At 45.7% G+C, this 27,390-nt stretch overlaps 1 protein-coding gene across 1 annotated transcript in view; it reads right to left on the reverse strand.

Annotated features, from left to right (window-relative positions):
- ZMYND8 (zinc finger MYND-type containing 8) overlaps positions 1 to 27,390 on the reverse strand; it is a 123,218-nt gene that overhangs the window by 10,150 nt on the left and 85,678 nt on the right. The window contains exons 13-18 of the mRNA XM_082670746.1: positions 24,670 to 24,822; positions 21,515 to 22,027; positions 16,634 to 16,870; positions 14,363 to 14,553; positions 2,850 to 2,930; positions 1,005 to 1,083 (exon numbers count right to left, since the gene is read on the reverse strand). Of these exons, the coding sequence (XP_082526872.1) occupies positions 1,005 to 1,083; positions 2,850 to 2,930; positions 14,363 to 14,553; positions 16,634 to 16,870; positions 21,515 to 22,027; positions 24,670 to 24,822 (1,254 nt within the window). The remainder of the gene's footprint in view (positions 1 to 1,004; positions 1,084 to 2,849; positions 2,931 to 14,362; positions 14,554 to 16,633; positions 16,871 to 21,514; positions 22,028 to 24,669; positions 24,823 to 27,390) is intronic.

The raw sequence follows: 27,390 nt of genomic DNA on the forward strand, positions 1-27,390 counted from the left end.
ACAAAAAAGCACTTGTATCCAGACACAACATTTCCAACTAGGAGCCTGCCAACCATGACAAGCTCTGTCCAGCCCACATGTATTTTTTCAACTGTGTGGCCACTATTTTTAAATGAAACGATTCTGCATAAAAATAGATTCCTTGACTTTACAAGAAAAACAGGAAGAAGTGACAACATTCCAATAAACTTCCCTCCTGGCAACAAGGGAAGGAGCAGGGTGGGGGCTTTCCTGGTAGGCTTCCAAAGGACTGGAGTTTGCGTGATTTAAACAAGTATCACCTGCAAGCAGGTGGGCACCGCCCCCCGCCCCCCCCCCCCCGGGTCTGCCTCCCTAACAGAACCTCCCGGTTGCCAGCGTTCTGACTCTGAGGCTGGTACTACTCAAGGGTCTGAAAGAAACTGCTCTGCCTTTGGGGGGAGACCCTTTTACAATATACCCACAGAGCAGTAAGCGAAACATCAATCTTATCTACAATCCATGGACCAACGCCCTCGCCATGACGTGGGGCACACAGGAAGCATCTGAAACTTTAAGATGCCTGACGGTCGGTGGTTACAAGGAGGAAAGTCTGGAGTCACAGCGCCCAGACGTGAACTACAGCTGTGTGAGTTTGCACGTGTCTGTGCCTCAGTTTCTGCTGGAAATAACAGACCCCTTTTTATCAGAAGGGTCTCTGTGAGAACTAGCTAATTCGTGAAAACTTCAGCCGGTTGCTGGAACAAGGTCAGAGCTCATACGCAGGAGCTGCTACCAAGGCTGTCGTGATGACCTTGTTGCTGGTGTTGGTATTCTGAAAAGAGGAAAAGGAGGGTGCCCTCCAGCTCCATCCTTCATATCTGGTTTCTCCAGGTCAGACTCTCCAGGATGCTGTGGTCTCCCAACCAGTGGTGCATCCCCCTGCCCTACTTTTGATTCAATTCACATCTGGGTCAAACGGCAGAGGTGCCAAGAAGCTCACATCCAGAACCTTCCACAGTGCAGACCAAGTCAGCAGGACTTACCCAAGTTGTGTTTCATTTCTGAGAGCTCCTGCTGGTGCAGCCACTGGAGCTTCTCTATCTCAATCCTCAGCCTGCGAATCTGTAAGGAGAGAGAAAGAGTTCTTACAAAGTGCACCTGGGTGCCTTCTACCAACAGGGCTCGGAAGCTCCAGCTCTCATTACAGGGTTAACGTCATGTGCTGAGGCAAAGAGAGAGCAGCCTGTGCTGGCCTCCCCACAGCTGCAGTAAGAGAGGTGGGCGCCAGTGGGTTAACCCAAATTCGGAAGAACTTCTGCTCCAAAAAGCCAAATATGGGTCGGCTGTCTTTTCCAAGAAATGCTCTAGGAAAAGCCACTTAAAGTAAGAAAAGAAGACCAGGTCTTCATGATAAATAGTACGCCACAGGTTTGAGGAGGATTTTGGTCTAAAACATGAAACAAAACCAAATGAAAACAAGCTTTATTGTATCTCTTACCTAAGATTTTGGGCACAGGGGTGGCATGATCATCCTCTTCAAAGTCCAGAGCTTAACATTTCTGGAAACCACAGGGCATTTTGGGGGGTAGGAGTAAATTGGGAGCCAAATTCGTTTGGAGGAAGGAAAATGTAAACCCAATGTGAACTGATACAAGGCTGTTGACAGGTTCTCAACTGGGATGATTTTTGCCCCCCTCCCTCCCTCCACGACACTGCAGTGCCTGGAGACATTACAGGTTGTTTCTGGCATCCCGGGGGGTAGAGGCCAGAGATGCTGCTAAACGTCCCAGATGGACAGGACGGCCCTCACCACAGCGAAGCACAAACGTCAAGTTGAGAAATCCTCATTTATCAAACACGGTGGGAACAATTACTGTTTCACTGCAGAAAACACTGTATCTAATCGTGGGAGGGGGCTGCATATTACCTCATTAAAATCTGGAAAATTCTGGCACGTATCTGGACCCAAGGTTTCAGGTGAGACATTACGGATCCAATACTTTCCACTCCACGCCAGTTAAAATGAACAAAAAGGAACGAAGTATGGTAGCAGGTGGGGGTGAGGATGGGGAAGTTTTTCTAAGTTCTTGTTTGACGTCCCAGCACAATCATCAGGAGGGTCACATTAGCAAAAATACCCCAGGAGATTCACCATTTCTCTTGGGACCTCCCTGAAACCTTTACATTCGTGCGGTTCTCTGTTGAAGGCCTATAGGGACACCTTCCTGGAGATTTTTTCCTCTTCGTCTGGGTGCCAGCCTCACCCTGCCAGGTCGTCAATGGCTCTGCATGTGACTCCCCCCAGTTTTCCATCATGACTTTCAATGACCTCTAGAAGTCCTGCCATTGTCATTTCCCGTGGTGACCTGTTTGCATCGGGCTTGCAGGGAATTAGCCTGGGAGGGAAATTCAGGGAGGCTTTTTTTTTTTTTAAATAAATGGTCACTTCCTAAGTGGACATTTCAAAGTTTTAACCACGCTCTTCTCTAAGCAATCGCCTAAATTAAGGAGGCTGGGGATACACATTCCTGGACAACAGGGATCACCTGTATAAAAAAGTCCAAACTTTGGGAGAAGATGAAGGATCCAATTTTACATGGGGTCAAAAGCACTACTGTCCAGTCTCACCAGCGGAATAACAACTCAAGCTCTGGTTTTGGCTGTATGAGTAGAAGTGAAGTGATTGCACAGAGCAGGGTGTGTCTGCAGAGCGCCAGCTTCCTAGCAAAGTGAAGAAATACCCTCACCACAAACCCCCATCAGCAGAGCGAGCCTGTGACCAGAGACAGGACCCGAGAGGGATTTCCAGAGACGCTTCTTCACGGTGCCCCTACAGCAGCCCATAAAACACTCTTAGCAAATAGGGAACTGAATGTGTCATCTCTGACCTCGGCTATTGTGCTTCCAGTAGTGTTTTTAGAAAGGTCGTTATATATTTCCGTCATTGTGCCTTTTATTGCATCCATCATCTGAAAGATAAAAACAGAAATGATTCAGGTGATCGCTTCCCTGAGGCTTTTTCTAGATGACATACATCTAAAATTTATCTGCATAAAGCAGTGGTTTCTCCGCTGGGGGTGATTTTGTCCATCCTGGGACACTGAGCATTTTTGGTTGTCATGGCTGGTGGGGGAGGGGGAGAGGGGTGCTGATGGCATCGAGGTGGTGGAAGCTAGGGATGCTCAAAACACCCTACCGTGCTCAGAAGGGCCCCTGCAACAAAGTTATCCAGCCCCACGTGTCCCTAGTGCCAAGGTTGAGAGCCTGGTACGAACCAGGCAGGGTAGGAATCACCCACGAGTTCCCTGTGCCATATCATGGGAGTAGTTCACAGCCATAAAGCTAATGTATAGCCACAGGTTAAAGTGGGGAGGATGAATTTGGCCCCAAGATGGTTTGGCCAGCACAGTGGGCTCAAGGGAGAGACTGTTTTGTTGCTGTTGGTTTTTTAAAACTGTTTCTCCTTAAAAAAACTATCATTTTACTGAGATATTCATATACCATACAATTCACCCATTTACTATGTACAATTTAATGGCTTTTAGTCCATTCGGTGTTGTACATCCATGACCACAATCAATTTCAGAACCTCTTCATTACCCCAAAAAGAAACTCTGCTCCCCGTGAGCCTTCACCCCGCAATAACCACATTACCACCCCCCAGCCTCTGATAACCACAAATCTGCTTTTCTGTCTCTAGATAGAATCTAGATCATTTCATATATGTGGGACTCACACAATACTTGGTCCTCTGTGACTGCCTTCGACTTCGCAGAAAGTTTTCAAGATCTGTCTGTGCTGTTTTCCTTTTTAGGGATGAATAATATGGTCCACTGTGTAGATCTAGCTGGTTTGCTATTTTAATGCTTTTGGTCGGGGCATCCACTGCCTTTCCAGTTTCTTTCCCATCTTCCTTTTCTTTAACTATTTGACCCCTGAGGGCATCAGCAAGTCTGTGGCAACAGCTCACGTCCACGCAGCAGGCACCCAGGTGGCTGCTGACGGAATGTGTTTGCAGGGTGGGTTTCTCTTCTATCTGCCACTTGGCCACTGACCTCCCACATCACAGGAGGAAGAGGAGGGGACAGGAGACGAAACTAGGTCTCAGATCTGGCCTGGCCGCTGCCAAGGACCCCCTGTGCTTTAGTTTGTTCCAATTCAGTAAGAAGGCAGGACAAACAGCACCTTCACATCTGATGCCCGAGATCTGTTCTCACTGTTACATCTTCTCATCCACAACTCTGAGCCTCGGTTTCCTCATGTATAAAACAAGGATAATAACAGTGCCCCCCTTGTAGGTACGCAAAAGGATTAAATGAGAAAACCACAAGAAGACTGTGGTTCGGTACCTGCTGAGGAAGAGTGGGCAGGTTCTGAACCACAATTCAGTGTGGTTCCTAAAGAAATACCTGTTTGTCTCATTTTCACAGAAAAATTAATTCACGTGAACATGTAACTGCAAAACTGTTCCCAACCCCCAAAAGAGTAACCCCCAATTCACCCCAAAATGGGAGGAAAATGAATAAATTATCTGTTGAGATTTCCGCCCCCAGCTTGTTGCAGGTGCCACAGGGGGACCCTGCCATTAAAAACACTTTGTGCTTGGGCTTCCCTGGTGGGGCAGTGGTTGAGAGTCCGCCTGCCGATGCGGGGGACACAGGTTCATGCCCCGGTCCAGGAAGATCCCACATGCCACGGAGCGGCTGGGCCCGTGAGCCATGGCCGCTGAGCCTGCGCGTCCGGAGCCTGTGCTCCGCAACGGGAGAGGCCACAACAGTGAGAGGCCCGCGTACCACACACACACAAAAAAAACACTTCGTGCTTTATGGTCAGTCACTCTGTATGGGCCTCCTTACCCACATCCATTTAAAATATTAAAACAAAATTGCTTTACAAGAAAACTTCAGAAAGTGGATGAAATTCAATCCTTTACTAATGCCATAGTTACATTCCATTTTAAAGAAATCATGAATTTGCGGACTGACCTTCATTCTTACTTCCAAATATAGCAAAGAAGCCAACAAAGAGCCCTTCTGCCAAAACACACAAATCTGGGTCTTCAACTCTGGGTCACCTCAGACACAAGAAAGTTCATCAGCTACAAAACTATGTCACTGTGTTCATTTTCTTAGCTGCAAAGAAAACGTCTGTCAAAAAGTTCATTCTTCAATTTTGCTCTAAGAGTGAAGGGGGCAACAGTAGGGGATGGAACAGAAGTGGCTGCAGGAGCTGAGAACACTGGTTTGCTGCAAACCACTAGCCAGAGCCGCAAAGCATCCTCAGTTTTCTCTTCTGTAAATAGACAACTTGGACCAAATCAATGGAAGGTGATACAAAAAGTCAAATCAATTGCAAGCAGAACAAGAAGCCATTTGGGCAATACCAGACATTTTCTTAAATCAGTAATTTTAAAAATTACCCCGTTTCAATTTTCTTGCAATCCTACAACAGATCACATTAGGAAGAAAGGCTCCGTTTGGTGCCATTATGTCTTTAACACTTTCCTCATAATCTCTCTCTTTAACAAAAGGAAGATGGACTTAAGCTTCAAGCCTTGACAAAGAACAGGATCTGGTGAGGTTAGACTTCATTTTTGTGTGTGTGTGTGTTTTATCATCTTTATTTGAGTTACATTTTTTTTTTAACATCTTTATTGGGGTATAACTGCTTTACAAGGGTGTGTTAGTTTCTGCTTTATAACAATAGACTTCATTTTATTTCAACTAGTTAAGTCAATTTAAATAAGAATACTAAGTCGATACTAGTTCAAGGTGATGAACAGGTAAGAAACGCTGAGGATGGTAATAAGTAACTAATACTTGAATCCTTCCTGTTCTGAAACTCGGGGACTCTGTAACAATTCTCGTGTTTTATTCAAAAGAGGGCAGAAATACTAAATAAGAGACAAAGTTACCCCCAAGAAGCGGAGTTGCTTGAAAAAGCCACATGTAAGGACAATCAGTGTGTGGACACTGGACAGCTGTGCTCAGCAGGCTTGGTGTGAATTCACAAGTCAGCTCAAAGGCAGGTTAAGAGCACACTCACTAGATCCTGGCGGCGACCATCCAACGCCAGCTTGCACATTCACTGATTATGTGACCCTGGACAAGCTGTGTGGCCTCGCCAGGTCTTAGTTTTCTCATCTATAAAATAGGTGTGCTTAACGGTACGGTCCTCATCAACCTGTCATAAAGATTGAGTAAGGAACATATAAAACGTGCTTGGGACAGTGTCTGGGCCAGAGTCAATGCCATGCAGACACTGGCTCCTGCTAGTATCATCCTACCTAGTGTGACAGACACTCTGAGAAGGCCCCCCGTGACCTCAGCCCTCCGGGCTTTGTGCCCTGCTGTAATCCCCTCCAAGCACGGGCTGGCCTAGTGACCTGCTTCTAACCCCCGGAACATGGCAGAGGTAACAGTCCGTCACTTCCGTGATCACCTACTAAGACTGTGACTTCCATCTTGCTAGCAGGCTTTCTCTACCCCTTGCTGTCATGAAGCAAGCCGCCACGCTGGGCAGGCCACAGGGAAAGGGACTGAGGGTAGACGCCAGCCAACGGCCAGCCGGGAACTGAGGCCCCCAGTCCAAGAGCCCTCAAGGGAGTGAATCCTGCCCACAACCACCTAAGTGAGCTTGGAAGTGGATCCTTCCCCACTTCATCTTCAGATGAAACCCCAACCCCAGCAGACACCTTGGAGGCAGCCTGCCAGAGGTCCTGAAACAGGGGACCCAGCCCAGCCAAGCCTGGACTCGACACCCACAGAAACTGTGAGATGAACGTGTGTGGTTTTAAGTTGCTAAGTTTTGTAGTGATTTGTTATGTAGCAATAGATAATACACCTAGATAGAATAAAAAGAAAATGACCAACAGAAATTCATGAGTAGAAAATTATATATACCACTCTCGCCATCTAGAACTAAAAGAAAAGGTTCTACCTTTCACACTCAATAATAAAGCAACTCCTATCATGAGACTTCAAGAAGTCTAGAAATAACTATCCTCAACTCTTGTCACCCATTCTATCAACTTGAATAGTTTACCCACTGGTAACTAATTAGTAATTTACTCATTACTAAAGAGTCAAGTATTATTATTGCCTACTTAGTAATTTACTAAATACTCTTACATTATTGTCATTAGCTACTATTAAGAGTTACTGAGGATAGAAAGACACTGGAACTCACCAAAACAGATACCCCACATCCAAAGACAAAGGAGAAGCCACAGTGAGACGGTAGGAGGGGCGCTCTCACAATAAAATCAAATCCCATAACTGCTGGAGGGGTGACTCACAAACTGGAGAACACTTATACCACAGAAATCCACCCACTGGAGTGAAGGTTCTGAGCCCCACCTCAGGCTTCCAAACCTGGGGGTCTGAAAACGGGAGGAGGAATTCCTAGAGAATCAGACTTTGAAAGCTAGCGGGATTTGACTGCAGGACTTCGACAGGACTGGGGGAAACAGAGACTCCAGTCTTGGAGCACACACACAAAGTAGTGCGCGCATCAGAACCCAGGGCAAGGAGCAGTGATCCCATAGGAGACTGAACATGACCTACCTGCTAGTGATGGAGGGTCTCCTGCAGAGGCAGGAGGTGGCTGTGTCTTACCGTGAGGACAAGGACACTGGCAGCAGAAGTTCTGGAAAATACTCCTTGGCGTGAGCCCTCCCAGACTCCACCATTAGCCCCACCAAAGAGCCAGGTAGGCTCCAGTGTTGGGTCGCCTCAGGCCAAACAACCAACAGGGAGGGAACCCACTCCACCCATCAGCGGACAAGTGGATTAAAGATTTACGTAGCTCTGCCCACCAGAGCAAGAGCCAGCTCTACCCACCACCAGTTTCTCTCATCAGGAAACTTGCACAAGCCTCTTAGATAGCCTCATCCACCAGAGGGCAGACAGCAGAAGCAAGAACTACAATCCTGCAGCCTGTGGAACAAAAGCCACATTCACACAAAGATAGACAAGATGAAAAGGCACAGGGCTATGTACCAGATGAAGGAACAAGATAAAACACCAGAAAAACAACTAAATGAAGTGGAGATAGGCAACCTTCCAGAAAAAGAATTCAGAATAATGACAGTGAAAATGATCCAGGACCTCGGAAAAAGAATGGAGGCAAAGATCGAGAAGATGCAAGAAATGTTTAACAAAGACCTAGAAGAATTAAAGAACAAACACCTAGAAGAATTAAAGAACAAAACAAACAGAGATGAACAATACAATAACTGAAATGAAAAATACCTAGAAGGAATCAATAGCAGAATAACTGAGGCAGAAGAACGGATAAGTGACCTGGAAGACAGAATGGTGGAATTCATTGCTGCGGAACAGAATAAAAAGAATGAAAAGAAATGAAGACAGCCTAAGAGACCTCTGGGTAACAACATTCGCATTATAGGAGTCGCAGAAGAAAGGACCCGAGAAAATATTTGAAGAGATTATAGTCGAAAACTTCCCTAACATAGGAAAGGCAACAGCCATCCAGGTACAGGAAGCACAGAGAGTCCTATACAGGATAAACCCAAGGAGAAACATGCCAAGACACAGTAATCAAATTGGCAAAAATTAAAGATAGAGAAAAATTATTGAAAGCAGCAAGGGAAAAACGACAAATAACATACAAGGGAACTCCCATAAGGTTAACAGCTGATTTCTCAGCAGAAACTCTACAAGCCAGAGGGAGTGGCATGACATATTTAAAGTGATGAAAGGGAAGAACCTACAACCAAGATTACTCTATCCAGCAAGGATCTCATTCAGATTTGATAGAGAAATCAAAAGCTTTACAGACAAGCAAAACCTAAGAGAATTCAGCACCACCAAACCAGCTCTACAACAAATGCTAAAGGAACTTCTCTAAGTGGGAAACACAAGAGAAGAAAAGGACCTACAAAAACATACCCGCAACAATTAAGAAAATGGTAATAGGAACATACACATCAATAATTACCTTAAACGTGAATGGATTAAATGCTCCAACCAAAAGACACAGGCTCGCTGAATGGATACAAAATCAAGACCCATATATATGCTGTCTACAAGAGACCCACTTCAGACCTAGGGACACATACAGACTGAAAGTGAGGGGATGGAAAAAGATATTCCATGCAAATGGAAATCCAAAGAAAGCTGGAGGAGCAATACTCATATCAGATAAAATAGACTTTAAAATAAAGAATATTACAAGACACAAGGAAGGACACTACATAATGATCACAGGATCAATCCAAGAAGAAAATATAACAATTATAAATATATATGCACCCAACATAGGAGCACCTCAATACATAAGGCAACTGCTAACAGCTCTAAAAGAGGAAATCGACAGTAACACAATAATAGTGGGGGACTTTAACACCTCACTTACACCAATGGACACATCATCCAAACAGAAAATTACTAAGGAAACACAAGCTTTAAATGACACAATAGACCAGATAGATTTAATTGATATTTAGAGGACATTCCATTCAAAAACAGCAGATTACACTTTCTTATCAAGTGCACATGGAACATTCTCCAGGACATATCACATCTTGGGTCACAAATCAAGCCTCAGTAAATTTAAGAAAGTTTAAATCATATCAAACATCTTTTCTGACCACAACGCTATGAGATTACAAATCAATTACAGGAAAAAAAACATAAAAAACACAAACACATGGAGGCTAAACAATACATTACCAAATAACCGAGAGATTACTGAAGAAATCAAAGAGGAAATAAAAAAATACCTAGAGACAAATGACAATGAAAAGACAACAATCCGAAATCTATGGGATGGGGCTTCCCTGGTGTCGCAGTGGTTGAGAGTCCGCCTGCCGAAGCAGGGGACACAGGTTCGTGCCCCAGTCTGGGAAGATCCCACATGCCGTGGAGCGGCTGGGCCCGTGAGCCATGGCCGCTGAGCCTGCGCATCCGGAGCCTGTGCTCCGCAATGGGAGAGGCCACAACAGTGAGAGGCCCACGTACCGCATTAAAAAAAAAAAAAAAAAATCTATGGGATGCAGCAAAAGCAGTTCTAAGAGGGAAGTTTATAGCTATACAAGCCTACCTCAAGAAACAAGAAAAATCTCAAATAAACAACCTAACCTTACACCTAAAGGAACTAGAGAAAGAAGAACACACAAAACCCAAAGTTAGAAGAAGGAAAGAAATCATAAAGAGCAGAGCAGAAATAAATGAAATAGAAGCAAAGAAAACAATAGCAAAGATCAATAAAACTAAAAGCTGGTTCTTTGAGAAGATAAACAAAATTGATAAACCATTAGACTCATCAAGAAAAAGGAGAGGACTCAAATCAATAAAATTAGAAGTGAAAAAGGAGAAGTTACAACAGACACCTCAGAAATACAATGCATCCTAAGAGACTACTACAAGCAACTCTATGCCAATAAAATGGACAACCTAGAAGAAATGGACAAATTCTTACAAAGGTATAACCTTCCAAGACTGAACCAGGAAGAAAGAGAATATGTGAACAGAGCAATCACAAGCAATGAAATTGAAACTGTAATTAAAAATCTTCCAACAAACAAAAGTCCAGGACCGGATGGCTTCACAGGTGAATTCTATCAAACATTTAAAGAAGAGCTAACACCCATCCTTCTCACACTCTTCCAAAATATTGCAGAGGAAGGAACACTCCCAAACTCATTCTATGAGGCCAGCATCACCCTGATACCAAAACCAGAAAAAGATACTACCAAAAAAGAAAATTACAGACCAATATCACTGATGAATACAGATGCAAAAATCCTCAACAAAATACTAGCAAACAGAATCCAACACCACATTAAAAGGATCATACACCATGATCAAGTGGGATTTAACCCAGGGATGCAAGGATTCTTCTATATACGCAAATCAATCAATGTGATACACCATATTAACAAACTGGAAAATAAAAACCATATGATCATCTCAATAGATGGAGGAAAGCTTTGGACAAAATTCAACACCCATTTATGATAAAAACTCTCCAGAAAGTGGGCATAGAGGGAAACTACTTCAACATAATAAAGGTCATATACGGCAAACCCACAGCAAACATCATTCTCAATGGTGAAAAACTGAAAGCATTTCCTCTAAGATCAGGAAAAAGACAAGGATGTCCACTCTCACCACTATTATTCAACATAGTTTTGGAAGTCCTAGCCACGGCAATCAGAGAAGAAAAAGAAATAAAAGGAATACAAACTGGAAAAGAAGAAGTAAAACTGTCACTGTTTGCAGATGACATGATGCTATCCATACAGAATCCTAAAGATGCCACCAGAAAACTACTAGAGATAATCAATGAGTTTGGTAAAGTTGCAGGACACAAAATTCAAGCACAGATATCTCTTGCTTTCCTATACACTAATGATGAAAAACCTGTATGAGAAATTAAAGTAACACTATTTACCACTGCAACAAAAAGAATAAAATACCTAGGAATAAACCTACCTAGGGAGACAAAAGACCTGTATGCAGAAAACTATAAGACACTGATGAAAGAAATTAAAGATGATACAAACAGATGGAGAAATATACCATGTTCTTGGATTGGAAGAATCAATATTGTAAAAATGACTATACTACCCAAAGCAATCTACAGATTCAATGCAATCCCTATCAAATTACCAATCGCATTTTTTACAGAAGTAAAACAAAAAATCTTAAAATTTGTATGGAGACACAGAAGACCCCACATAGCCAAAGCGGCCTTGAGGGAAAAAAACGGAACTGGGGGAATCAGACTCCCTGACCTTCAAGACTATACTACAAAGCTACAGTTATCAAGATAGTATGGTACTGGTACAAAAACAAATATAGATCAATGGAACAGGACAGAAAGCCCAGAGATAAACCCACACACCTATGATCAACTAATCTATGACAAAGGAGGCAAGGATATACAATGGAGAAAAGACAGTCTCTTCAATAAGTGGTGCTGGGAAAACTGGACAGCTACATGTAAAAGAATGAAATTAGAACACTCCCTAACACCATACACAAAAATAAACTCAAAATGGATTAGAGACCTAAATGTAAGACTGGACACTATAAAGCTTTTAGAGGAAAACATAGGAAGACCACTCTTTGACATATATCACAGCAAGATCTTTTTTGATCCACCTCCTAGAGTAATGGAAATTAAAACAAAAATAAACAAATGGGACCTAATGAAACTTAAAAGCTTTTGCACAGCAAAGGAAACTACAAACAAGACGAAAAGACATCCCTCAGAATGGGAGAAAATATTTGCAAACGAATCAACGGACAAAGGATTAATCTCCAAAATATATAAACAGCTCATGCAGCTCAATATTAAAAAAACAAACAACACAATCCAAAAATGGGCAGAAGACCTAAATAGACATTTCTCCAAAGAAGACATACAGATAGCCAAGAAGCACATGAAAAGCTGCTCAACATCACTAATTATTAGAGAAATGCAAATCAAAACTACAATAAGGTATCACCTCACACCAGTTAGAAAGGGCATAACCAGAAAATCTACAAACAACAAATGCTGTAGAGGGAAGGTGTGGAGAAAAGGGAACCCTCTTGCACTGTTGGTGGGAATGTAAATTGATACAGCCACTATGGAGAACAATATGGAGGTTCCTCAAAAAACTAAAAATAGAAATTACCATATGACCCAGCAATCCCATTACTGGGCATATACCCAGAGAAAAGCACAGTTCAAAAAGACACATGCACCTCAATGTTCATGGCAGCACTATTTACAATAGCTAGGTCATGAAAGCAACTTAAATGCCCATCAACAGACGAATGGAAAAAGAAGATGTAGTACAATGGAATATTACTCAGCCATAAAAAGGAACTAAATAGTGTCATTTGTACAGATATAATGGATCTACAGACTGTCATAGAGAGTGAAGTAAGTCAGAAAGAGAAAAACAAATATCGTATATTAACGCATATATGTGGAACCTAGAAAAATGGTACAGATGAACTAGTTTGCAGGGCAGAAATTGAGACACAGATGTAGAGAACAAACGTATGGACACCAAGGGGGGAAAGTGGGGGTTGGGGGGGGTGATGAACTGGAAGATTGGGATTGACATGTATACACTAATATGTATAAAATAGATAACTAATAATAATTTTTTTAAAAAAGAGTTAATGATACTAAGAAGCCCAATAATGAGAATTAGTTAGGCAGCAACATGCTTTCATTTGACGACTATGTATCAAGCATCTGCTGTGTGCCAGACACTGTTCTAAGCCCCAGCAATGAGCAGAACAGATAAAACCCTGTTCCCAGGGAGCTGCCTTTCTGGTGGTTATTCTTACTACCAGGTGGTCTACTGACATGAACCTGCACATCACTCCAGAGCACTCTCATTTGACAGCAAGGAGAACTGAAGCCTTTTCTTTTCCCCCCTACTTTTTGGCTGCACGGTGCAGTATGAGGGATCTTAGCTCCCCAACGAGGGATCGAACCCACACGGCCTGCAGTGGAAGCGCAGAGTCTTAACCACTGGACTGCCAGGGAAGTCCGAGAGCTACAGGCTTTTTATTCACCTGAATTCAACGGTAAGCATAAAAGCACTTGGCAAATTAAGAGAGAGGGAGCAGGGAAGGAATGGACTGGAGTTTGGGATTAGCAGATGCAAACTGTTATAAATATATAGAATAAACAACAAGGTCTTACTGTACAGCATAGGGAACTATAATCAATATCCTGTGATACACCATAATGGAAAAGAATAACTGAATCACTTTGCTATAGAGTAAAAATTAACACAACATTGTAAATCAAGTATACCTCAATAAAATAAACTTTAAGAGAGAGAGAGAGAGAGAGAGAGAGAGAAGAGCGAGCCTGCGCCGAGAGGGTGCCCGTGAGTGAACAGACGGCAGGCGAGCCTGCTCACCACACTGCTCGACAAGGAATGTGCCCGAAGTGTGCATGAGTCCGGGAGGGAATCCATCACTCCCCGGTCCACCCTGGTTGCTAGAAAGATCTAAGTGCAGGCATGGAAGCTTGCAAGGCTTGCGTTTAAGCCTCTGTCACTTTTGTCCCACACGGCTTCTAAATGCAAACTAACCCCTTGGTCGGTTGTGAACTGAAGGACAGTCATCTGCTTCAGCAGCTTAAGGAAAATCTGTTCCCAATGAGTGACTTGAATGCCGAAGGGTAATTTCGATTCTATGTCATTTTCCTCTTAGAATCTAAGTCCTCTCAGAGGAAGGGTCAGTCCTTTCTATATTTCTCTGCTTACACCCCACATCAGCCCCAAATGGAAGAGTCTGGTCTGAGAGATCCTCAGTAAAAGCAGGGTTTTCCCTCCCAAGCACCCTCTAAAACCTGCAAGGTCATGACCCAAGTGGTTCCTGTTGGGAAGCCAACCCTCCCACGTCCCGCCGGCACTCACTTTGCTAGTGTACTTGGCGATGTCCGCGGCAACATCTGCTGAGGCGGTGGCGATGGGCAGGTCTGCGCTTACTGAAGAGGCGAGGGTGCTCGTGGACCCCGAGCTGGTAACCAGGGGCGACGACTGGGTGCTAGTCACCAGGGTGATGGTGGAGGTGGACGGGCTCTGCGTGATCTCCTTCTGCTGGACAGCTAGGAAAGCAAAGTGTCCTGGTCATCCCACTGCCGCGGGAAGGCCATCCCAGTAGGAAACTGTGGTGGGGAGCAGAGCCTCTGACAAACGCCCTGCGAGTTTCTCTATTTTCAAGTGACAAAGACTCTCTCCTTGGCCAAACCCTAGCCAGGCTCCTCTGAGCTCTTTCTCAACGAGGCTTCCACCTTGGTTTATAAAGACGAATATACTTTCTAACAGCTCAAGGCTGCATCCCTAGGATGACCCTTGCCCCCTTAAGGTCCCTGACTGAGAAAACACAAGGCTGCCGAATGAACTGACTATATATTCCAGCCAACACCTAATGATGGGGCCCATCTCCCAGTCTCTGTGGGAGGGTCGGAGCCTACCTTCAATAGGTACCAGTTAGCAAACCCAGATGTTTCAAATGGACCAACACCCCCTTCCCACTTTATGTAAATTTTCACTTTCTGACTCTTCAGAGCCTCTGCCCACCCCCATCCCTTTTCCCGAATTCTCCCTTTAAAACGCCCAGTCCCCTGTGTACATGTTTAGTTCACGCTGGACTTTTTGCCCTATTGCAATAGTCAAGAGCTGATTGAAATCTGTCTTTACTACTTTAACTAGTGGCCAGCTTTGCTCATCCCTGACAAGATAATCTGGGATTTAAGAATCACACCATCAATGAGCTCCTTCTTGCCAGCACCTAAATTCCCCTGGGGAAGGCTCACTATGCTTAAGGGGGATGAATTCAGAAGACCGGAACTGGTCACCCCAACATGAAATATCCTAGACTCGGTTCTGTCCCAACGACTCTTCAAACAGCGAGATCAATCCAGCTGTACTTCAATGCTGCGAGTCCAATCTTTCAGTCTGCCCTCCCCTCGATCTTTGAAGGGTTTCAACGGGAGCCAATTCAAGAACTGGCTACTCTTCAACCCCACGTCCTGCTGCGACTCTTTTAATAGTCCTACTCACAGGGGTGCACTCAGCATGTGAGAGTTTCAATCAAGGAGCCCAACCTTCAAGGATCTCGATGCAGGTTTCCCAGGGGAACAAGATTCTACATCAGTGCTCACAAGAGTTGGGCCAACGGGTACCCATCAGACGGTTCAGCTTTCCATCAGCTCCAGAGGGAGCCTCCTGCCGGGAGCTATGATCCCGCACTTCAGCAACTGGTTCTTGACGCTTGCTCCTCTTGTGTGTGAGGTTAATCGCTAGTTATTAAGGTAACCTTTGCTAACAACTTCTCACACTGTACTCTTTCCAAAACAATGTCCAGGGGTTCATGGATGTGCACAAGGAAACTTAAACAAAGGTATTCATTGCAGCACTACTTACAACAGGAAAAAAAACTGGAAGCAACCTGTATGTCCATCAGTAGGGGAATACTTTAAATAAACTGTGGAATACTATGCAGCAGTCCAAAAGAATAAGGTAGAGCTGTATGTACTGACATGGACAGACCTCCAAAACATGCTGATGGGGGGAGGGGGGGCACGGAAAAAAGCAAGTATGGTACCATTTTCACGTTTTAAAAAAGAAAAAAGAAAAAAAAGTAATATTTTATGAAGTCACATATATACATAAATATATATGCATACATGCATAAAAAAGATCTTACGGTTAACAGTGACCTCTGAGAAAGGGTGGAGAATGAAATGGCAAATCAATCAGGACAACACATTTTTGTGTCTATGTGTCTACTTCACCCCTTTCTAAGAAGAACATATGCATGTATTTATAAAATGAGAAAAAAAAGAAAAAAGAAAAGTACAAAGCAAGTTGGAAAACAATTTTTAAAAATAATGCCAAATGGAATGTGTGAGGCCTCCAGGATACAGTAACCAGGAAACCAAGGGGAACTGAAAAAATAAAACGATTATTTTTCTCCTGTCCATGTGGCCAAAAAGGGACCGGGCGCCACGGAGAGCAGAAGGGGAGGCTCGGTACCTTTCACGGCCTGTCTGGTCTGATATCTCGTCCCCTGGGAAGACTGAGGCTGCTGGTTTTGCTGCTGGTTTTGCTGCTGGTTTTGCTGCTGCTGCTGGCGCTGCATCTTCTGCATGTGCCACTTTTGGGAGGACGTTTGAAACTTACTTGAGGAGTTCCACACGACCCGCTGCACGGCCGGGGCAGTCTCCTTCGGTAAAAGCGGCCTCTGCTTTTTCACTGGGCTTCCTGTGGCAGCGGCGGCCGGGGCCGTGACCGTGGATGTGGTGCTGGTGGTGGCCGTGACACCAGCCGTGGGAGTTTGGGCAGAAGAGCGGGTGAGGACCGGCGTTTCGGGGGGAGACTGGCTGCCCGCCGTCGTGGATGGTGGAGCTTTACCTACGACTAAAGCCAATGCGTGAAAAAACAAACAAACAAAAAGTGGATTTGACTCGGGCTGGCCTGCAGGGTCTCTACACCACCAAGTTCTGGGTGACCTTCAGAGGCTAGCATGCCAAAGACCCCCAGTGAATGGGCACTTACACAATACACTCAGGCCACTTCGGCAGCATGTCGTATCTTAAAACACCAGCCCCCTTGTGTTCCGTGCACTTGCTCACATCTGAGACGTATGTCAAGGCATCTGGGGGACTAAGGCCAACCTGACCCAGCCCCTGCCCTCAAGTTGCTCACCTACTAGTAGACGACGCAGTGGATGAACAGAATCACTGCAAGTATCTTGTTTTACAAAGTTAAAGTTGGGTAAGCACTTTGAGAAAGACCCAGCCAAAGTCAATCCGGAGATTAAGAGAAACGCTTTCTTTGGCCAGGGAACCTAGAAAGCATGTACCCCAAAGAACCAGACGGCTTCCCATAGGCCAAAGCACTGAATAACAATAAGTGACCCAAAAAGAAGAGTATCTTCTTTAATCTCTTCTGATTCCCTTCAGAACAGTCTCGGTGTGGTCCTGGTAGCCTTGACACCTAACACTAAAGGGAATTCCACCCCAAGGACAGAACCTTCCTCAGCACAATGGTATTTATCTAGAATTTAGATGCCTTGCTTTTGTTTTGATTGTAGTTATTCCTGTTGCGTCTTTTATGTAGAGCACACTATACTGTTTTACCTACTGTGTGGTGGTCAAGTTTAAGTCTAAAATTGAGTTTTATTTTTTTTTTAAAGAGCTGTTGTTTCATATAAAAATATTAAGTCTGTAATTATACAGGCAGGACTTAGGAATGGCAAAAATAATGAATGCGAGGGAGTCAAGTTTGAAAAAAGCTGCCTTTCAGAGTATGTCTCCTGGGAGGAGCTGGGCTATGGGGGTGGAGCGTAGGATTTCAACAGGCAGCAGGGAGAATTTGGAGGGGGACAGCTTTAGCCAAGACATGCTCAGGAATAGACAGCATTTTGGTAAGTGAGGGCAGGCAGTGAGGAGGGCTGGCAAGAAGGCAGGTTAGAGCCAAAAGCACTGAGCAGCGTAGAAGGGGGTGTGACCTCGTGAGTGCTCATCTATAAAAGGGGTGTGTGGTCAGTAATCACTGCAGCAGCCCCTGGCACTGGAGAGGTGAACCTGCCCCCAGAGAGGATTCCCTAGAGTTCACACACAAAACATGGGTGCAAATCAGCACCCTTGATCTTGACAATGTGCCTCGACATCAAACTCTTTAATAAGGATTACACCTGTCTTTTTTAGATTTCTATCACCCAGGAAAGGCATGGGCTTGATTATTCTAGGGGGGATTTTCAGTAAACTGTGGGTTTGGGGAAACCAAGGAGTGTGAGAGGAAAAGACAGGCTGACTTTTCTGACTCGGGGGTGGGCGGGGGGGTGTCTTCTTGGTGGTTATCACACCTGGGTGGCTCTCCTGCTCCTCTGGGGAAGAGTCCAGCCAAGTTCATGGGCAGGAACACAGGGTGGGCTGGGAGAAGAGCTCTACCTGCAGTGAGGAGCCCCCATCCTTCCCCAGGATGACCTGCCAGATACCGGATACAGCCCCTGCCCCTTCCAGGGGCAGAGGTGGCTTTGAACTTGGCCCTTCTAAAAGCCCCACACCGGGAGGGTCCCCCCAGGCAGGGCTTCTAACCTGCAGAAGCAACTTTAATGCCTCCCTTTTCTGCCATGTGACCAAAAAATATATTGTCCTGGTTGATTAACTAGCCTGGTCCCTCCTTGGGCAAAGGGCAACCGCAAAAAGGTCCTTTTCTCTCTCCTGTCTTGCAAAAGTAAACAGGTGGCTTTGCAGATGGGTAACCAGTCTGCACGAGTCACGGCTGGAGCTCTTTCCCAAATAAAAAAACAGGAGTGTGCAATCTGAAAAGTTTCCAGGCTCGAAGCACTCTTGGGGGGGGGGGGGGCGGGGGGGGTTTCATTTAGACACTAAAACATTTTAATTTCTAGAGGATTCTGATGGTTTATGGAGGCGGGGTAAAGGCCATGGAAAATTCCATTTGTCCTAGAAATTGGGAGTGTATAATCACCTGTAGCCTCAAAAAGGGTGAATTTCTTAGAGGCCAACACTCCAAAAGCGGCCCCATCAAACTAACCTACTTATTCCAGACTTTGGTCACCGTCTTGTACCTTAAAAAAACGACTTTTAAGAGAAGGATGGAAATGACTGATGTTACAGGGTAAGCATAGTAAAGGTTGTTAAGCGAGCTCCTTTGGCCTCTGTTCTCAGAGCACTAGCTAGAAAAGCCATTTTGCTATCTGAGGATTCATATACTGTGCAGAAGCCGCATTCCTAACTGAAGGTCAGTTGGAGGTCACCAAGCACTCTCCAAAACGCCCTTCACTTAATAAACTCATAAGTGAAAGTACATCACTGACACGAAGCTGATTCTTCAAGACCCAAACCACCATCGGGGGGCTCTGGATTTCAGACTAAGCAGTCTTGCCCCAACCCCTGGGAAGCCACTCTGAATTATGTTTCAGAGACATCTTCAGCTTAAAAGTCCACTACACACTCGGGGACTCCTGGAGAAACTTCCTGCAGATACCAGTGGGAGGAAGAGCTCACTTTCATTTAATCAACTGGAATGCTTTTTATTTTGGAGGAAAACATGAGATCTTTTCAGGGACTCATATGTTTCCCTTTTTGCTTTGACTGCTAGGGAGCTCAGAGTCAAAATGGAAGCCCAACTTTGCTAACTCTGAAGGCTGGAACAGTATGTATTTTTGTATACAAATTTTCCCCAGACCTCTCACTATTCTACCTTCATCTTTTACTGATTTCTTGATTTTCATTTTGTTTCTTATCAATTTGTCACAAATTCCTTCTGGAAGGGGCAAAAAACCACAACCAATCAAAAGATCTATTCCAGGGCTTCCCTGGTGGCTCAGTGGTTGAGAGTCCACCTGCCGATGCAGGGGACACAGGTTCGTGCCCTGGTCCGGGAAGATCCCACATGCCGCGGAGCAGCTGGGCCCGTGAGCCATGGCCGCTGAGCCTGTGCGTCCGGAGCCTGTGCTCCGCAACGGTAGAGGCCACAACAGTGAGAGGCCCGCGTACCGCAAAAAAAAAAAAAGATCCACTCCAGAAAGAGAGGAATAGCATAAATGTATCATTCACAGGAACACTACCATCTGTGCCCCAATATTCCCACAAACCTCGTGGAATAAATGCTACTCCTATTGTTTTCTGCAACACTTGAGGTTGTCCCTCAAACCCCAATCCACAAAAGAATCGGATTTTTCAGATGCCATTCATAATTCTAAAGGATGGTGTGATGGGCCATCCTTCCTGTCCCACCCAACTGCCTCTCTCTCTTCCTCCCTTGTACCATTGAGAGACATTCCATCCTCTTTTGATGAACTGCAGGAATTGAGGTTCCAGAACAGGTCACGTTGATACAAACACAGAGGAAAGATTCTCAAAGCCCATCCCCCTCTTGCTTTAAGCAAGCCAGCCTAAGAAATCCCCAGGGGATATAGAACTCAGACGTTAGCTCCTGTCAGAAGTTAAGCATAGTCAAAAATGAAACCTGGCTACTCCCTTAAGTAACTCACAAAGTCCATGAGGTTTTATGGCTACAACCTCTAATGTGTCCTTGGGCCATGTTTCTCCTAGCCCTTAATTAATTCTTCATTATCTTTCTCAGGCCTGTCGGAATCCCCTCACCACCCACTAGCCAAACCAGTTGAAAAATGTGCTGACTGCTTCTTCAGTGGGAGGGACATCCTTCAACTCATTCCCAAGTTCCTGCTGGAGGGTTTGCCGACAGGCCTGGGCTGCAGCAGGTTTGAGGGCAGCCACTACTGGTTCAGCGGCAGAGAACTGCTGAGCTCAGGCAGTGGGGTTCTCAACTGGGGGAGATTCTGCCCCCAAGGGGACATCCGGCCATGTCAAGACATTTCTGATGGCCACCACTGGGCAAGTGCTACCAGCATCCAGTAAGAAGAGGCCAGGGATGCTGCCAAACATCCTCCAGTGCACAGGACAAAGAATTATCCAGCACAAAATGTCAACGGCGCCAAGGCTGAGAAACCCTGGGCCCACGTCAGTTAATCGCAAATCGCGGAACACCAACTCAGGCAGCATCCTACAATGCCCGTCTGATTTCTAGTGGCTCAAGAACTCAGCGTTCTGGTGCCACCTACCCAAATGGTCTTGTGTTCTGGTAAGAAAAAGCACTTTGAGATGCCTGGGCAGCGTGAGGAGAGGTAAGGGAGGCTAAACTTATCAAGATTTTCCAACTGAACACTTGTAACAATTTCAGCCTTGTCAAATGTCTAAATGTTGACAAACACTTTAGGGAAATGAGCGAGCCTACTGGAAAAGAAGCTGCTGAGGCTAAAGACCTAACAGCTAGAAGCAACTACTTTCTAAGAGACTTATTTTTCTGTGCTCAAAATCAGCCACATCGGGTACTGAGCAGGTGAAAAGTCCTGGTCCAGCTCAGTAACTAGCTAGGTGACCTGGAGCCAATCCAAGCTTTGCTACGCCACCCTTTGTGATGGGAGAGGGTCACCTGACTTGAGATAACACAAATTGCAAGGTGGCATTCTAAAACCAAATCAAGAAACCAGAAACGGGTACAATCACTTACCCTCCTGCTTGGGAGACGGTTCTTTGGGTTCCTTCTTATTTTTTCGACCCTCCCGCCCAGAATGGTCTTCTCCTAAATCTATGACAAGTTCGCTCTCTGAATCGGAGTCCAGGCCCAAATGCACTGTTGGGGAATCCGTCTCATCTTTTCCCTTCAGCTTATCCTTTGTGGGATGAGGCAAGGGTTTTGCTTTGTCTGAAAAGTCCTTGTCGGGCTGAGGGCTCGTCTTCTCCTTGGCCAAGCCTGGGTCTGCTTTCTCGCTGGCTGGCGACGTGCTGACTTCCAGCTCCTCTTTTGTCTCCATGGGGTTTGCCAGTTTGGGCTTTTTTTGGACAGCAGATGGCTCTTTGTCCATCTGAGCATCCTCTTTGTCTTCGGCATCTTCCGGCTCATTCTTGGACCTCTGCTCCTCATCACTGATAGAGTCACTACCGCTACTATCTGACTTCTCGGAATCCTCAGAATCGCTGTGTTCTACAGCCGTATAAACATCTTCTGAGATTTCATTTATGCCTAAATTCAAAAAGAAAACCCAGCATGTGGCGTACTCACAAAATAAAGAGCAGGACCAAAAAATCACAACCATTTTCCACGCCCAACGCTGGAATAAAAAAAAAAAAAACATTGCAAATCGCATCACACGGGCCTGGTGGGGTTAGCAGTGCGCTCAAGCTGCAGCTGGCGACAGCCGACAAATGGAACTTGTCTGCAAGGGGTTTCAGTTATTGACATTCAAAGATGACATGGGACCAAACAACATGGATTTCGAAGTTATCCAGAGCTCAGTCTTTGCATTATGGATAACTCACTGGGACACTGACAATGGGAGGGATGGAAGGGAAGGGATGCCAGACCTGCGCTGTTAAAACAGATCCATTTTACGGATTAGAAAATAGAGACCCAGAGAAATCACTTGTTCTAGGACACAAAGAAAACCAAGACAGAGAAGCGAGACCAGAACCCTGGGCTCCTGACTCGCCACCAACACTCTTCCCACAAATTCCCAAACCGTTAAAGTCCTTTACCCTTTGTGTCCAGGACTCAAAGAAATAAACCAAAGCCTTAAAGCGGAGGTTGCAAACTCATAGCCCGTGCGCCACATCTGGCAAGCAGACGTGTTATGTAGGAAGCAATGGTTTGACCCAATGCTTTCGGGTATTTTGTTATGCGTTGGCTTTTTTTTTTTTTTCTTTAAACTTAGAACTTGCTGGCCAATTCACAAATCAGGAGATTTCACAGAAATCAAGATGGCGGGCTTGTGCTGAAACAGCAGAAGATCTGGCCTCTCCGGGTCACAGGCCTGCAAGGCTCGCTGGGGCTGAGAGCCACTGGCCCCTTCAGGTGGGGGAGCACTGCCTACAGGTGACCCAGCTGCCCGGTCCCCATCTTGCTCCCTGAACTGAGGCAGAGTCAACTGTCATTGTGTTTGCATTGTTTTTCTACATGCAATGGAGTCAAGAGGAAAGTCATGCATTTCCATGTCTCTATCAAAAGGGAAAAAGATAAAACAGCAGGAGTTTCATACATATACAGACAAAAATGGGCAAAAGTATATTTCTAACAACAGTTCCATTTAACCCATTTATGTTTCCTGCTCTCGGGAATGGGTGTCATCCGTCTGTAGGTAAATAATGCTACACCCTAAAATTTTGAAAAGGAAATCCCCATCAGCTCTGTGTTTCCCTCATTCTAGAGCAACGGTTGTCGTGAGTGGGGTCACTATCCTGACCCAGACACACGGAAAGGAAACTCTTAAAAGGGTAAGAGCCATGAACAGCCCCACAGGATCATGAGTGAAGTATACCAACTTCCTCCAGGGCTCAGTCAAAACTGAAAGAATCAAAACACAAAAACCCAGATCTGGTTTAACTTCTGGATCCTAGGGCTTATGCGACTGTTAACTAATGGTCGGATGCCAGGACAAGCATGACCACACATGTGATAGGAAAAGCTTGGGTACTGGAGCCCAAAGGATATGAATTCAAATCCTGCTCCTCTGCTTTTATTAGCTGTGTGACCCTGAACGAATGAACTACCTCTCTGAGACTCAGTTTCTTCACCTGAAAATGGTGTTGATAATAGTATCGACCTCCCAGGACAATCTATGCACAGTGCATGGGGCATAGGAAGCCCTCGGTAAATGGAAATATTAAAATTCTTATTAACAGTAATAAACCAAGGAGTTAGACCAGCTGCATGGAAGGACCCAAGAGGGGTGTCTAAATGGCCTACAAAATTTCATCCAAACAAGCAACCCAGCAAGGAATGCTTTCCTCTGACAGCCTGGATGACTCCCAACTATAACTCTTTTCTCACCCAAAGGTCCAGAGAAACCACTGACATGTAAACCTCACCTTGGACTGGCTTTCTCTCCTGAGACCCAGCTGGCCCCTACTTCTTTATAAATACCTTCCTGGCTTTATTTACCTATTCAACAAATATTCCAGAGCATTACTATGTGTATAAGACCAAGTACACCTTGGAGAAGGCAAATCCTTATAAGGCAACCTCCCTGCCCTCAAGGAGCTTCCAGTCTAGTTTGGGAGGGATACCACCACACAAAGGAACCACTGATGTTTCAGAGACATGAAGTAGCAAAGGAGGGCAGATGGGGAGGGCAGTCAGGGGAGACTTCCTGGAGGAGGTGATGCCCGAGCTCAGCCTTTGGGACAGGACTCAGGTAGGCAGTGTAAGAAAGCAGCAGCACAGGGAAGAGGAAGGGAGGCGACAGATACAGAAGCAGGATGGATGTGCCGAGGGGGAAGCGGCCTAGCCTGGAGGGGGAGGGTTTGTGTTGGACACTTGTGGGATACACTTGACCCTGAAGTGGACACACTGACGTGAGCAGAGAGGAAGCACAAAGGCAAGCTCAGGAGGCTCTTTCTGCTTCCAAACTTTCTTACAACCTGCACCTCGAGTTGGCAGGCCGCCACAAAGAATACACTCTGAGGAATTCAAAAAGCCCTTCTGAACAATTAACTAAGCAAATCTGAAATATTCTGCCATGAGTAGAAATCTATTTTTGTTGAACAAACAACTCAAGGTTAAACCAGCTGCTAAAAAGGCAGCCAGGATGGGGCTTTAATTTCATCCGGGTGGTTTCCCTAAAAAGAGTAATGATGATGATGATGAGGTAAGCAAACCGAGAGACATACCTAATTGTGCTTTGCAACTCTCTATCGTCTTATCAAGATTTAGCTGGAATCTGCTGCGAATCTGCCGCTTGGGAGAGATGAGAGGCACAGGGGCCGACTGCTGCTGGACCGACTCACTCAGCTCCTTCAGATCCATCTCGGCCTTGCTTCGATCTGGAAGACACCATCACACCCTCGTAAGACCAGGCACTGGAGGGAATGGCAGACAATGCTCATCACTTAGCTTCCTCCTCAAAAACACCCTTAGGAGCCCGGGAGGAAAAAAAACCTAAGACGTTTTTGTCATTCGTCCCAACGATATCATCTGCTCGATGGCCTGGGCTCACTTGGAGATAAGAGCCTGAGAGAACATTTGGCAGGTTTCTACTGAACCATCGCCTGGGTTGCTTTCCATGGTGAAAATGCACAATCCCAGCCAGAAGGCTGGTTGTCTGTGACCCTCAGCATCATTATGGATCCTCCAAAGCCAAAGGTTACAGTAATATGTTCAATCTCAACAGCAGCAGATAAAGTGACACTGAGTCTGGCCAGTTTGCTTTGAATTCCAGGCCCAGATCAGAGAGGGCTTGTATCCGAGAGAGGCGCCGAGCCTCCCTCGCAGAGAACACATTGATAAGAGAGAGAACCAGCTCCTTGTTTACCATGGAGACTTCAATCTTCATTCTTAGTTGACTTAGTCTGGAGCTCAAATTAGAAAGAAAGAGAACACACAAGGTAGGCAGACCCTCCAGCCAGTGTGCTGTACCTCCCTTTGGCTCACAGCATCTATCTGAGGAATGGGGAACAGATTAGCCTTGGATATGAACCTGTGTCTTCTTGCTTCACTCTAACCCCAGGCAAAGGTCTCTGCCTAATGACTCAGGCCCAGAGGTCCTACTTCCGCTACTTCTGCCATGGGTTCTTTGCACGACCAAACTGGCCCAGGTTCCAAAGGGTCCGTGAGCTTGCACTTCTTGAATTCCTTCCCCACCTCCTCTGCTGCCTCCTCTAGTGGCCCCCAAAACATAAAAAGGGGACCAAATGGTGGTGACTGCAAAGGCTCAGAAAGCAATGAGAGAGACTGTCTTTCGCCCTGGCATCCCCTCCAACAGACCCTCGAGCAGAGAATGCGGGTGTCCAACCTACCCTGGCCAATCCGAGAAAGCAGGAACGAAAGGATGTGGCATCCACCAAGGGCAAAGATAAGCCACCTGTGAGCTGGTTCTACCAGCTGTGAGCTCACTCCCTGACTTCTCTCCACCCCCCTGCTACCCTCCACCCCAAACCATCAGGCTGTTACAGAGACCGAGATGCAGACTGAGAGCTGGATTGCAAAGGCCCTCCAAAGCCTGCGCTCTCCCCACTCGACCTGACCCTCGCACCCTGCCCTACACCCAGGAAGGGACACGTGCTCTCACAACGCATGCCGGAGATTCATTCCTTTAAGGGGATCAGAGGTCTCCCCAAAGCCCCACCCAACTCACTCGTAGGTGATTGGAGCCACAAATCGCTCCCATTTCATTCATCACCATAATGAGGTAAGATGAGAAAGGGCCCTGTCCCCAAAACACACTTGCGGTTCGTCACCAGGGAGACCAAAAGTGAGCTTTCAAAGCAAACAGGGACACCATCCTTGTCATTAAAGAAATGACTCTTAAAAAACATCCCCGTGTGTGCGCATGTGCATGCATGTGTCTGTCTGGTGTGTGTGCATGTGCTGATCGGGGACTCTTCAGAGAACCTATCAAGGCCAGCATTGAAGATGCTTGCGGGGGGGACGGTTGAATGCACAACTATTTCAGACGAGGGAAGAATATTCAATTTTACTGGAGAAGCACCTTACAAAGAGAACAGAGAGAGTGAAACAGGGATAGAACAGCAAAAACAGGAGGAAGAGGAGAAGGACTGGGGAACATAGAAAGAAAAAAGGGAAGATCCAATTAAACAGCAGTATGATCAGGACTTACGGACTTCAACACCTGAGCTGCAAACATGACAGTAGAAGGGGAAAGACAGGAGGCCCGTCTGGTCATTTCTGCTCTCAGAAATGAGGAAGCACACTGCATTCTGGAGGGAAAAGGCAGCCTTTCCAAGCATCAAGCTGGAAAAGAAGTATCTCACAAAAATACTTCCCATGAAGGGGGGTAGCAGGAGATGGCAGTGCTGCCCACGTGACAGGAGGACACTCTGTCCTCAATAACACTCTCATGTGGTTAGATTCCACACAGCAGTTACCAGGCAGGGGTCAGCCAACTTTTTCCATAAAGGGCTGGAGAGTAAATTAAATTAGGCTTTGCAGGTGTACAGGCTCTGCTGCAAAAGCAACCATAAAATGATGTGCTAAATAAATGGATGTGGCTATGTTCCAATAAAACTTTATTTACAAAAACAAGTCGGGGGCCAGACTTGGTCCACAGGCTGGAAATTTTGCCAGCCCCTGTACTAGTCCAGTGACTGCTAACCTTAGCTGCACACTGAGATGGCCCCCCTCCCAGCCCAGAGCTTTAAAGAAAAAAATCCTGATGCCTCAGCCCCACCCCCAGAGACTGAATTCACTGGCGAGGGGGAGGCCTGAGTATTGGCCCTTTAAAAGTTCCCCAGGTATTCTAATTGGCAGGTTAGGCTGTGAGCCCCTGTACTGGACCAATCCTGTCTGTGAGTAAAGGAAATGCCTCATGATTTGCCTTAACCCTTGTGTACCTAAACCTCGGGGATCATAAAAATAGATCTACACATCACCAG

The sequence above is a fragment of the Grampus griseus genome, assembly GCF_964374135.1.
Source record: "Grampus griseus genome assembly, chromosome: 14".
Lineage (NCBI taxonomy): Eukaryota > Metazoa > Chordata > Mammalia > Artiodactyla > Delphinidae > Grampus > Grampus griseus.